This window comes from Stegastes partitus, unplaced genomic scaffold (genome assembly GCF_000690725.1).
Source record: "Stegastes partitus isolate 25-593 unplaced genomic scaffold, Stegastes_partitus-1.0.2 Scaffold1967, whole genome shotgun sequence".
In the NCBI taxonomy this organism is placed as follows: Eukaryota; Metazoa; Chordata; class Actinopteri; family Pomacentridae; genus Stegastes; species Stegastes partitus.
The window spans coordinates 15,017-28,583 of NW_007579698.1; the positions used below are offsets into that span (position 1 = coordinate 15,017).

Below are 13,567 nucleotides of genomic sequence, written 5' to 3' on the forward strand. Positions count from 1 at the left end.
ACAATGATCAGTCTCTGAACTGAACAGAATGACATCACAGTTTTGGCCTTTCTGTTGCTCCGCGGCAGCAACGTTGCCAAGACAGCTGCAACTGTCCATCTGTGTGCTGGACATAAACAAAGCCTGCACACACACTCACAAAGACATAAGGGCAAACACACACACACACACACACACATTCATAAGGGCAAAGACACAACACTCAAACAGCATCTCAGCAGCTGCTGCCACAAGAGAAGCAACGATTCAATCATTAGATCGCACAAAGATTCCTGCAATGTCACCGTGAACAAGTGGGCAAATCTGTCCTCAGTGACAACTGATGCACACATGTTGAGGCATGCTGTCACTCTGTAAAAACAACGAAAGAAAATGTTATAGCTGACACATGCTGACATATGTGACAAACACACACACACACACACACACACACAAACCAATGTAATAGACTTAAGTAGCACATTAACTGAACAAAAGTTTAAAATAATAATAATAATAAATGTATCCATGTATTAACCCTCTGAACCCCAAGTAGTTTCTGAGGGTTTATTTGCTCCTGTTGGATTTTTGTGGGCTCATTTTTCCCTGCAATATAACAGCCCAACCATGGCTGGAAGTAGAGAGAACTCAGAAATATGTGACACAGTTATAATGCAATTAATCCTAAAAAATATGAAAAAATAAAATAAAATAAGCTACATTTGAATTTATGTAGCATTTATTCAGCATTTATAAAAGCCTGGAATAGCATAAAATGATTTTATTGACATACCAGAATTTTAAACTTAGATTTGATTAACTTTCCTGATGGAACTGGAAATCACACATCACTGCCGGTGTTTTCCTGATGTATAATTACTGTTGTAACTTCAACACCGGATTTTAATAGCGCGCGACTAATGAGAAGCTAAAAATGTTACACACACACCACCTAGAACCTAAGTAACACAATCATATATCACTGCCTGTAACTCAGATTACACTTTGCCTCATCTGACCAACAGCCTATAATAAAATGTTAGAGTAAAATAGAATATACTGTATATGCAAAATATCGTTTATACTTTTGGCTGTTGACTCAAAGAAAATGTGATATTATTTCATACATTTCATGAACTAGATAACAAATATTTAGTAACCAGCTTATTTGATACTCAAAGTAAGTGTTAGCTGCAGCTCTAATGTAGATCACCACAAGTTTATCCTCTAAGTTGTCACAGTTCTGTGACACATGAATCTTTATTTGTGTCAGTGGAGCAGCTCATCACGAACTAAAACTGGTTCTCATTTTGTACCTTTGGGGAGCTTGTGGGCATTTTCTAGTGAGGATTTCTCAAATAATCAAATGTCTCCTAAGACAGCAGTGACACTCTTGTCAGTGACACTCTTTGTGTTATTTTTCCTCCACTGCAAATCAGCGATGAAACGCTGTAAACTTGAAGGGAAACTTGTAGAAAACAAACTGTAAGTTCCGAAGATATTCATGTAATGTGCAGTATTACAATAGCAGAAGTCTTATATAAGATAAACTTTAGAAAAAGGATTGTGATTTTTATCCTCCATCATTTACATTAGAAGCACATTAAGGAAAGTATGTAATTGACGGCACTGAACCAGTTTAAGGCAGACAAAGGATATAAGACCACACAAACAAAAAACTTAAGGTGGATTATATCCCGTAAATTTCAACTGCCATATTGGGTTTTTACAATGAATGACCTTAATATTCATTTGAGCTTGACAAATTAACATGAAGTTCCAGCCCTGCAGTCGAGGCTTCACACTGACCTCTGCTGACTGAACACAGTCATGAGCTCCAGACATCTGCAGTGCATCAGCTCTGAAACCTTCTGTTGTCCTCTTTAGCCCAAAACTAAGCAACAATGATTCTGCACAAAACTCCACAGCGTGTTGAAGATCCTGCAGCTATTCTGCAATGTTTGCACGCATTAATATTTTAAATATTCTTATTGTGGTTATTTTTGCTCCACCGTATTCAATATCAATCATCATTGTCACACCTGACTTGTAATTTAAATGCTTTTTAACACTTTACTTGCTGTAGGTGTGAGACGCCTGACAGTAAAACATAATCACCACCGACGGATCCATTACATATCCGCATGTATATGGGAGTTTACAACGTGTGCTTTGTCCCTTTGTCCTCAGACGAACACAGTTTTAGGTCACTAAGATGAAAGTTTTTCTCTTGTGTTTTCAGAGTGCGCGCCATTATCACCTTTGTTCACATGAGGTGTGTAATGGCGGACATGGCCAAAACAGTGCCGCTAAGAAGCCACTGTAGGTGTTTACACATAAATCACATTGAGGAACAAATTGTTCACACATAAGATTCTCCTTTTTTGATGGGCCATTGCTGGTTGCCTACATCAGAACCTGTAATAGCTTTGTTTTTTAGGTTTCTGATTGGCTGACATGGCTGCAGGGTTTGGGTTAAATCACCACCTGTTGGTTCAGCATGCTCCTGCTTCAGTTTTGTTTTGGGGTTTTCATGTGCACAGAGATTTTTTTGACATTGAAGAAGGAAACCTGTACCTATGCACAAGGCCTGAATGCATATCAAAACGCTCACTATAAGCAAAGTAAGTCTGCTGAGGACTTGCTCAGTATTGCTGCTTGTATCTTCCTGTAGGTCTACAGCTGCATGGAACAAAGCACGTTGGAGCCAGTGTGCTCCAATGATGAAGTTGGTTAAAGACAGACAGCGAAATCTGATGAACAGACTGATAAAGAGACGGAGATGATGCAGAGCAGGTGGGTGGACGATCACACAGGTAAACACACCGATCCCTTGGCTGATTTTCTTCACTTAACAGGCAGGAAGATGCGACAAACTGTGACGAACTCTGTGACTGTTTTCTGAGTCACCGAACAACAAACTCCTCCACATCGCATTTGCAACTTCTCTCTCCCACTCAGAATTAATTTTTTTCAACAAACAGACACACACACACACCTACACACTTACACACACACACACACACACACACACAAGGTGATTACCATTGCAGTGCAGTCCTCTGAGCAGCTGGCCAGGATGTTGTCGTCATGAGGGCACCAGTCGATGTCGAGGACGGGTCCAGAGTGGCCGATCACCAGCGGATAGTTCTTATCCACGCGGCCCGACTGCAACACAAATGACTGGGTTCGGACTGTGTATGTACAATAATTTAACATTAGCATTTACCCATTTCTTATAACAAGTGGTAAGCACTGATTTGAGTACTTGCAGGACAAAAAAACAGCAAGAAATATTGGTTAAAAGTTTAAAACCAGCATCATAATGGCTTTTCTCAACGTCAAACAGGTCCAAATTATTTAGATAAAAAGTTCATTATTGGCCTTGAGCAGGGTAGTGTCCAGTATAGGGTCCATTTAGTAGCTGTTTCCCAGTTTTTGATCATCGTCCTCAGCAGGAGTTTTCCAGAGTTTTCATCAGAATGTACTGTAGATGTTCATAAGCTTAGAAAAAATAAGTCTTTTCATACACATGGACCTTGTAGTGTGATCCCTATGGATTTGTTTAGTCAACTACTGTTTCCAAAATTAAGAAGAAGCTTTCTATACTATGCTACACTATAAGATACTCCTCTGGGAGTATTCAATGCCTGTCTGACTTTATAAAAAATGTTTGTGCTGGAAATGTAAAAGTCATGAAGGCACCTTTATCCATATAATGTAGGCCTGCCCTCTAGTTCTACTTCTCTGGAGAGGCTGTTTGAAACACAACAAGTGTTGATGAATATCTGTGCATAAATCAATGCAACTTTGCTTTTTCTGCGACATATCACACTTATGATGAATATCAGCATTTTCCCTGGATCGGACAGGCTGAATACAGGGAATGTGTCAAACTGACATCAGACGACGTGCCATATGAGTTAATGAAAACCAACTTGTGTAATCATAAAGAACCATATTTGCTTGTCTGGACCAGTTTTATTAACATGATATGAAAGTGAAAGAAGTGGGTTTTTGTTTTTTGCTTTGTGCCACAGGGACTTTTGTTTCTAGGTTTGAACTGTAAAATGGGTCACATTCCTTTTGAGGTCACATATGGTGAAAATCTACTTTTATTGTGTTTTGTTGTTATAAATGTAAAGGTGTAAAATAAAAGCTGTTAAGATATAAAGACATTCACTTCCGCCATTTCTCAAGCTCCTGTACAACTAGTTAGCCTATCATATTTACACCCTAGAAAGGATTTGACCCAGATTCTATGTAACACCGAACTAACCAAGAGTCGTCTGATTTGAACTGTGACTGACAGCCGGACTTTCTGAAGGGGGCGGGAACAAAGGCAAAATTAAGAACTGCCCTAAACTCAAGGGTTATACAGTCATGGTGAAATGAACCATCTTTGCATTTTATTAAGTGTTCAGGAAAAAAAGGAAATATCCATGAGAGTAGGGCAGAGGAGGAGTACGTAATGCGTTAATGTGCAATATTTTAAACACCTAAGTGCAATATTATATTACAGTCTACCTCGCTGCTACACATATGTTTAGTGTTTTTACTTATATTCTGCTCTTATTTTTATTTTTCCTGTTTTTTTGTTTATTGTACTTATTACTTGTTTATTGTACTTATTACTTATTAGGCTTTTTCTTAAAAACCAGGACCTGAGCACTTATTTCGTGCCATGGCATGTGAATGTGAGCTGGCGTGACAAATAAAGTTCCTTGAATCCTTAGAAATGGACCTTGACGTGAGATTGTTGCTCTAAATTACATGCTGAAATAGATTCACTGAAAAGCTGCTGAAAGAACCAAGGCCGGATTAAACTTTTAGCAAAAAAAAAGAAACGTTCCCCTTTTGCCACAAAGATCAGAGAACACAGGAGTCTATACATAGCAGTATTTAGAAATATGTAGGACAATGTAAAATAAATCAGGGCTCTGGAAGGCTGCACTTGAGACAATGGAGGTGTCAGGAGGCTTACAGTTAGTAGCTCACAGGTATGTTATTTACCACCTTCACCTTCCTAATGCATAATCATACAAATTAACACTGAACACCACATTTTTTGGCTTATTGCTGATGTTGCCACACTCAGAACCTTCAGCCAAACCTTTCACACAACTTTGTCACATAAAAGCAGAAGTTTTGAGACGATGCACTAAAAACGTTCCATGTTTCCTCGTTCCTATCATGTGAACATGTATATCAGCTTTTGAGATATCACTCCCTCCACACACACACACACACACACACACACACCATGAGCAGTGTATTTATAGCTGAGTGACGAGGCGTTGAAAGGGGAGTTTTTCTTGTGGCCTGTTGGGGACCCAGAGGGGGGAGCAGGAGGATGGAGAGCGCATTGGTGCGTATTAATAGCACGTCTGTTCACCATGACTCCAGTATATATTCATGTCCATTTCTCGCCTCCAAAAAACTGTGCATTACTCTGCGTCCTCCTGCTCCTTCTTCACTAATTGCCGCCTCTGACGTGCCGATGAATCTCAGCAGTGTTGACCTTGTTACAGTAAAAAAAAAAAAAATCCTCAATAGTCCAGTTCTAACACAACCAAAGTCCTCATGTGGGCTAAAGTCACTTAAAACATCAAGTGCATGCATTTGAAACCTAAAGGTCAGAAGATTTTTCAGAGATGAGAGTATTTTTCTAGATAGAGACAATAAACTTCTCTGTCCTCATAAAGCTGGACTGTGATTTGCGGTTGTGTTTAGCAGCTCGGCTCAAATGAAACCTGCTGAGTGGAGGCATCTCGCAGGGCAGGTCAACTAAATTTCTGCAGACTTGGCTGGATACAGCGATGTCAGCAGATATTAGGCGAGGTGCACCTTGAGCCGTGATCTGGAGTGAACTGGCGGATTACGAAGCATAAATTGGTTTTTGAACATGTGATGACAAAAGATTTAACTCCATTATTGTTCAAAAGCAAAAAATAACAGCAGTTAAATGTGGATTTTTAGGTCAATGGTTACATCATCCTAAAACGAAAACCACACGTGTTTTAGCTTGTAAAATAAATAAAATGTGACTTCCAATATTAGTAATCCAGTTTTACTTTGACTGGGTCACTGGAATAACATCTGAAAACATTCACATGAATTTAGAGGAACTTTAACACCACAATGAAGCATCAAGATCTGGATCCAATATTTAGCATTTTTCCAATTATAATTATTATTTTCACAGATTCCTGATAAACATAAATTAATTTATAATGCACTATTTTGGTTCTCAAGCAGGTCACTTTGTGCTTTCAAACAATATCCACCCACAGCACCATCTGACTAGTTATGTGTGACTAATAATGTCACTAACAGTAAAAGACACAAGTTGAAAAGTTCTCATATCATGAAACATGTAAAACTGAAAAAAGACATTTCAATTAAGTTCTCTGTTGGAGGTGGTGTTATTCTAAATTTTGACACCAAGATTTCCATACTTACTCACTTTAAAATATGGTCCTTGATTACTAATTATTGGTATCGGTGCTGAAAGACAGCATACTGGTTGATCCTTATTTTAAACATTTGTTTTTTCCTTTTGCCGTCACTGCATTTCTGTTTCAGCAGTTACTGTTTGGTGTCCTTCTCAAAGCCTCCCAAACAGCAGTATTACATCCTAAAATGAAGTCAGACTATAATTGAGCTAAAAACAATTACCTCTAAAAGCGATAACTTCTTCCATAAGCCTTAAAACTGTGCAAGTTATTGGAATCATGGCACTTATTTCTTGTCTTCCCGTCACCTCATGAGTTGTGTTTACCTCACAGGCCCAGCCTCACAGAATATGACCTAGAATTTTCTGTGTATTTCAAATATCTGGGGTCACAGGAGTATTTGACCTCAACACAGAGCTGCCTGTCAAACCCTTCAGAGCCACCACTGCTATCGATGCTGAACATTACAGACATTAATTCACTGAGATGAGCTTCCAAACAGGTTAGATGCTTAAAAATCCAAAGCCACCACTGATAAGTTTATCTCAAACAAGAAACATGTGTCAATTTCTGTCTTTCTTCTGTGCTTTTAAGCTTTACTTACTCTTCCTCCAGACTGTTGTTTTTTTCATTAGCTGGATATCCCCTGGTAAAAATCTCATTTACGACCTTTAACAGAACAATAAATAGAGATCTGAAACTGATGCAGGCACACTGATTAAAGCATTGCAGGATCTTAATGAATAATAAAATCAGCTCACAAACCCTCAAACTATCTTCACTTCCATTTCCTTTGTTCCTCTTTTGCTGCAAAGTTCTCCTTCTTTTGCTCCATGTTCCTCTTGCCTCTTAGCAAACCAAAACATCCTTCTGCCTGCAACACCGGCTATTACTTAGAGAGCTGCTGTTTTCTCTCAACACACCAACAAATATATTTTTTAAAATGCATTGCCTACACACAAACACACACCAATTTCTTGCAAACAGGACAGCTGAGCTGGTAGACTTTATGACATGTGAGATAAAAACTGAGTAGCTACAGAAAAAGATGGGATCAACAAAGTCCATAAGATTATCCCATGAGAGAGTGAAGACTGTGAATATGTGTACAAAATCTAATGGCAGTAACTGAGGTGTTTCAATGTTGCTCAATCCCTTCTATAGATTTGTGCTGCTAGCATTGCCAAAATGTTCCTGAAAAACACATTTTATTCATATCATTTAATTCGCAATCTTATCAGCATTCACTCTGCTGAACAACAAATTCTAAATTCTGTGATGTCTGATGCGTCCTTTTTTTTCTCTTGTGATTTATTGATAGATTCCCTCTCATATTACACACAATAAACACCAAAACCTATCAGCATATTTCATTGTTTCATGCACAATTTATCAAATTATTGCGTTAATAGTCTCGTCTCATCTTTAGTGGCAGATTGACAAAGTGTTCTCTCTTTGACCTGACTGACCTTAGACAGAGGTAGGACCAGGAAGGCTCCTCCTCCGCTGGATTCAACAATGACCGCCAGGAACTTCGGGTTGACGGCGCAGAAGGAGCTGTCCCACGTCACCTTGGAAACACGAATGTCATCGTAACCCTGTTCGGCCTTGACCGCCTGGCCGAAGACGTGGCGAAACTTGCTCTGCCGCACGATGCTGCGACTCATGGCTGCAGTGAGGAGAGGACAGGAGGAGAAGGTGAAGAAGGAAGAGGTGGGGGAGGATGAGCAGGGAGTGATGGGAAAGTTTAGAAAAGACGAGAGGATGAAAGAGGAAAGATGCCAGAAGAAGGTCAGAATGAGGGATTTGAAATAATAGAGTGAATGGAGAGGAGAGGATAAACTTTGATCATTAACATTCACCAAAAGTTTCTGCATCATTACCCATGAAACTAAAATTATCCAGAACATTAAAATGTACAGTGAGGCTGCACATTTTATATTAATGTTGGACCAAAAAGAACCCTTTGATTTCACAGGAACTGTCAGTGAAGGCTGTACAGGTGATTTCTTTAAAAAGACAAGACTTTTAGAAATCCCCAGGAAGAAAAGAATGGACTTCATCCGTCACAGTGACGCACTCTCCTCAGTGTGTCATTGAGGAAGGTTGTTGAATCATCTTCATCACTTCATGTGTTTTTATGGGCAGCTTTATGCTGTTTTTGTTGTCTTTTGTTTTCAAGGTTAGAGATGACTCAAGATTTTAGTCACATGAAGTAGATTTTGTACGTCATCATTTGAAGAGTTCCTTTTTCAAAAACAGATAAGTCCCTTTTTGTAGATTTTCAGAAAACGTATTTTTTTTTGCTGTTTGCTTGAGATAATGTCAATCAAACTGAAGCTGAGTGGATTTGACTCAGTAGAAATGACATGACAAAAATAGAGATAACTTAAGTTTGATTGATATTGTCTCAGGTAGAAGATGGAAAAGTGGGTTTTTTGAAGGTTTGTGAAGATGGAGTTGTTTGTTTTTGCAAATGAACTCTGACTTGTTTTTCTTTCTTTGTTAACTGCACAAACACTGATGAACTCAACCACACAGCAGGCGGCTCATCCACGCTGTGCATCCATCAATATATTTTACTTTGATGATTTCTTCATGAATATTCAATGTTACGAAGGCAAACTTTTTGGAATTGGAGCCAAGTTTCCAGGAGCTTTAAACGCCGCTCTGCTTTTCTCTGAATAACAAACTCTGTGACGTGTTTTGAGGCTGTTTGTTGCTGTCCCAGGCAGCAGGCCAAGCGGGACCGTAATCCTCCCAAAACACAGGGGATATTCTATAACAGTGCCGGCCATCAGTGCAGATATTAATAGTTGATTGTCCCACCAAACAGTATGTGACGGCCAAACATCAAAGACGAACGCTAAGACGCAGAGAAAGGCTAAAAGGTGAGGGAAGAACTTGACAGATACAACACAGCCAGCTGTTCAGTCACACCCATGTGACACAATCCCTATGAGAATATATAGATTAAAACTGCACTGGCTTACATAAGGCCACAACTAAAAACCCAAATCTAAAAGTAGGCCTGCCTCAGTCCCTGAAAACCTCTGATAGATGCAGCTCTTCTTCTTGTTTACAGGGTGACATGTCTTCACAGTTGAAATAAAACCATAAAAAGGACCAACTGAAGCTTTAAGAAGCAATGTCTGACTTTCACACTGTTCCATTTAGCTCCGAAGTGAACCTAAAGACGGTGGGATAAACGACTAAAGCACAGTGATGAGAGGACACAAGCTCACCCTGCTTTCCTGGAAGCTCTCCATTATCAAGAGATTTACATTCCAGTGACCACTTCAGGCGGGCCAACCATGGGGCATTTCAGGGCAAACACCATAACCAACATTCCTGGGTGAATTTTTTATTGTTATTATGTCAGAAACATTTTAATAGCAACTATTTTACTTCATGTTTTACACCTGGCTCTCAGGATTAAAAGCTAAAAAGCAGAAAAAGCTCGCAACTGACCTCAAAACCAACCTGATCTTATTTTTTTATTTTTTGTATTTTTTTCAAGCATCTGACATAAAAATATTTCCTGCATGTCATCTGATGTGAACCAGCAGGTTGTCTAATTAAACTGAGGTAAAGGGCATGCAACAAAGTTAAAAAGAAATAGAAAAATGCAGAAATGTGATGTGAAATTCATAGTAAAAATAAGTTTAACTTGAAAATCCTGCGACATGCTCCTTTAACTGCGCCTCAGGTTAATGAGATAGCCCCCTTCTGTTGCGCATGGCGCGGCTCTGGAGAGTCGAGACAGAGCGAAAGAATGACACTGCCACTTTCCTAATATAGACATGACAAACTGCACTGTCCCACCCGGGCCAGCCGCTCCTCCCACCCTGGTCCCAAATAGTCCCAGAAAGAAGCCAGCGCGCTCTGTGGCGCTTGATCGCTAATGATCGGACCGTAAATTTCAAAGAGTCATTGCGCACAGCCTGTACAAATACACATAAACGCAGGAGCATAGATAGGCTGTCCCAGAGGTGTGAGGGAGGAAGGGGAGGGGAGGGAGGGTGAAGGTTGGTAAGTGTGCTCCTTAAAGTAGCCCACAGCTGCTATGCACGACTCAAGATCCGCTCACACGGGAGCGCACAATCACGATGTACCGGCTTTGGCTGTGCGGACGCGCTCCGTCCTCTCCAGCAGCGCAGCGGAGCAGCTGACGCACCTCTCAGGCCACTGCAGCACTGACACACATATTAGGAAAAGGACAGCTCACCTCAGGTTTTGGGGAGACCCCTCTTCCCTGGACTATACTCTTGTCTCGGTTTTCTTGCTGCACAGCCCACTACTCCTCCTTCCTCCTCCTTTCTCCTCCTCCCTCTGCTGCTGCTGCTGCTCTTATTCCCTTTGATTTAAATCCCCTGCGCTTCGGTGTCCTGGAGCCGGTGCCGGACTTCTCATGAGGAGACGCACTGGAAAACAGCGACGCTCCTCAGCAGGGAAAGAGAGAGGGGAGAGTACCGGGGCAGAGCAGGAGAGAGAGGAGGGTGTGGGAGGGTGGGCTGGTGGGTGAGAGGAGGGAGGGTGGGTGTAGGGTGGGTGCCGTCTATTTTGGAACAGACTCTGTCAGTGCAGGGAAACGTAACGCGCACGGTTTGACGGGGGGGAGCGCGTCCCCGAGGGGTCACTGTCTGTCTCTACTGTTGGCCTCTGATAGATAGACGGGGGCACTCAGGTGAGCTGGCCTCCCAGGCTGCTTTTCAGTAAAGGGAGTAAAGCAGCTTACTGGTTAATAGAGAGCATTTTAGTTTGATATGTTACTACATATAAATGGAACTTTCCTAAAGAGGCACTCCAGCAATTGAGTTTTGTAATCCCAAAAATACTCAAAATGGATGCAGGAGAGGCCTAGATGTCCTGAATTTCAGTCCCAAGTGTTGTCAAACTCCAAAAACATTGTTACATATCCCATGATGCAACTCTATGTCATCTTTCATTTGCTCTTCCCTGACTTGTATAGGAGGGTTAACCAAAAAGTTCATAGAGATTTCCTGTAATAAATCAAAAACTGTCCCTGATTTAAATGCGGCCCACATCCTTGTTGAAGAAGTCTCACTGTGCAGCTCCCAGTGCTCCTGCAGAACCGCTAACACTCACTGGACGGCCCATTATGTAAGCATGATGTGCAATTAGAACTAAATCTCTGCAACAGCGACCCTTAAACTGGATTTCATTTTTGGAGAAGAAGAATAAGCCTCAGGGAGCCAAATCTGATGAGTAACTTCAGTGAAAGAGCAAAAATAATGTTGCCGTGGCCAAAAAACACATTCGTAATCACTCAGCTGTGGCTGACATACAGCATACTGGAGCGCCGACATGTCATCCTGCCACAGTTCAGGTCATTTGCACTGAATGTTTCCCCTCATCAGATGCCTCAGAACGTTAAAAGTATAACTCTGCCCTGACAGTTTGACCCCTGAGCGATTAATTCTCTGAACAAACCACGTGACTGCTGATGAAAACAACAAACACACTCCTGGGGCTCCTGACCTCAACATCCTGTTTTGGGAACTGCAGACTCTTGTGCTTTGAAAACTGTTGTTTCTTCTCCAAGTGGTAGCCGCAGACCCACCTCTCAGTCAAACACGATGACCCTCGACATGAACATCGGATCATAGCAACTGCTGACTGAAACAGAACGCAGTGGTTACCTGCTCCATTATTATTTTGCAGACATTCAATCAAAAAGGAATATTTGTGCAGCAAATATAAATAATAATCTGTCAATGTTTTTTAAACAAATATACAGATTTAGCAGGAATTCTGTGTGTTAAATAAGTACTGATTTTTTTCTTCTTCTTTTTTATAACAGTATAAACTTCTCCCAATGCACTGCTATAAACAGCCAGGTAAGGCCCCTTAAATTCTTGAACATGTCTTGCACAATTTGGTTTCGGAGCCTTTGCTTCAGTTGAAGCACAAGGTAATTTCTCCAAGTTGACAAAGTCTATTTAGCTTTATTTGGATGTGCAGTGGTCAGTGGTCGCTACTGCAAACCTGCGTCTGCTGCAGCATTTTGTTTGTTATCTTTTCATTGACTATCAGATAGCTGTATTGGTTACAAAAATGCAGTGGAGAGGTTTAGAAATTAATTCAAATTGTAAGCTTACTCAGCAGAAAACTATGATTTGGAAAGTAAGATTTCAAAACAAGTAACGTCTAACGGCGTAATGCGTACTAAAATAAATTTACAGACTTGATCAAATGATCAAAAAAAGTATCCCAAGACTGACCTAATTACAGTAAAGGGAAAAGCTGTAATTAGTTATTTCCACTGCTACTGACTAGCAGCCATCACCTGTTGTTGTGGTGACTTCGTTTTGCCTCCACTGACACTCTGCATAAATGAAGATGATCTTTGACCTTTCAGAAGCACCAGCTGCACTGAAAAGGTTGTAGGCTACATTGAAGACCTGCACTTGTTTCACTAGTTAGTGGCAGGGAGATGTTGCAAAATAAACCTGGTTTCCAGTCTATCACACACTAAACATACCTGGATACCTGAAGCTGCTGAGCCGTGCTCCAGCTGTGTCCTCTTTTTGCTGTCAAGAAAGAGGTCAAGATCTTTACTTAAATTCAGAAAACAAAGAGAGCTTTATTAGGTTCCTCGTAGGTCCACTGCATCATGCTGCCGTAACTGCCATAAAAGAAAAAGAGAAAATCAGAAGGCTGACCTTGCAATGGGTTTTCTGTACTCAGTAGATTCTAAACTGCAGGACGTCTGTGCTCAATGTTTGACATACGTGGAAGATATTATTGGCTTCAGTTGCTGCTTGTAACTTACCAGTTTCACTGTGGAGCGCAAGAGTGAAAAACGTAGGCGGTGACAGCAAAATGTCTGACTAACAAGAACCCAGAATACCAAAATAGCAGAAATGTCCCTGGACAAGCTGGGCCAAATGGCTGCAGTTAATGTTCACTCTGTTCATTGGGTTTGTCAGAAATGAGTTAAGATATCACACCTTACTAACTAGTATCACAGTCACAGCAAGAAGAAAGAACGTTTGTTTGGATAAAATGTGCGTCTCTGAAGGAAAGAAAAAAAAAAGGAAAAAGTTTTGTTTTTTTCCCTCTAAAATTGCTTTAAAGCTGGGGTGCTGGACCTTTACATATAAATGACT

At 40.6% G+C, this 13,567-nt stretch overlaps 1 protein-coding gene across 1 annotated transcript in view; it reads right to left on the minus strand.

Annotated features, from left to right (window-relative positions):
• coro6 (coronin 6) overlaps positions 1-10,900 on the minus strand; it is a 21,872-nt gene extending 10,972 nt beyond the window's left edge. Inside the window, exons 1-3 of the mRNA XM_008303258.1 lie at positions 10,663-10,900; positions 7,904-8,103; positions 3,025-3,147 (exon numbers count right to left, since the gene is read on the minus strand). Of these exons, the coding sequence (XP_008301480.1) occupies positions 3,025-3,147; positions 7,904-8,101 (321 nt within the window). The 5' untranslated portion in view covers positions 8,102-8,103; positions 10,663-10,900. The remainder of the gene's footprint in view (positions 1-3,024; positions 3,148-7,903; positions 8,104-10,662) is intronic.
• Positions 10,901-13,567: the final 2,667 nt, after the last annotated feature.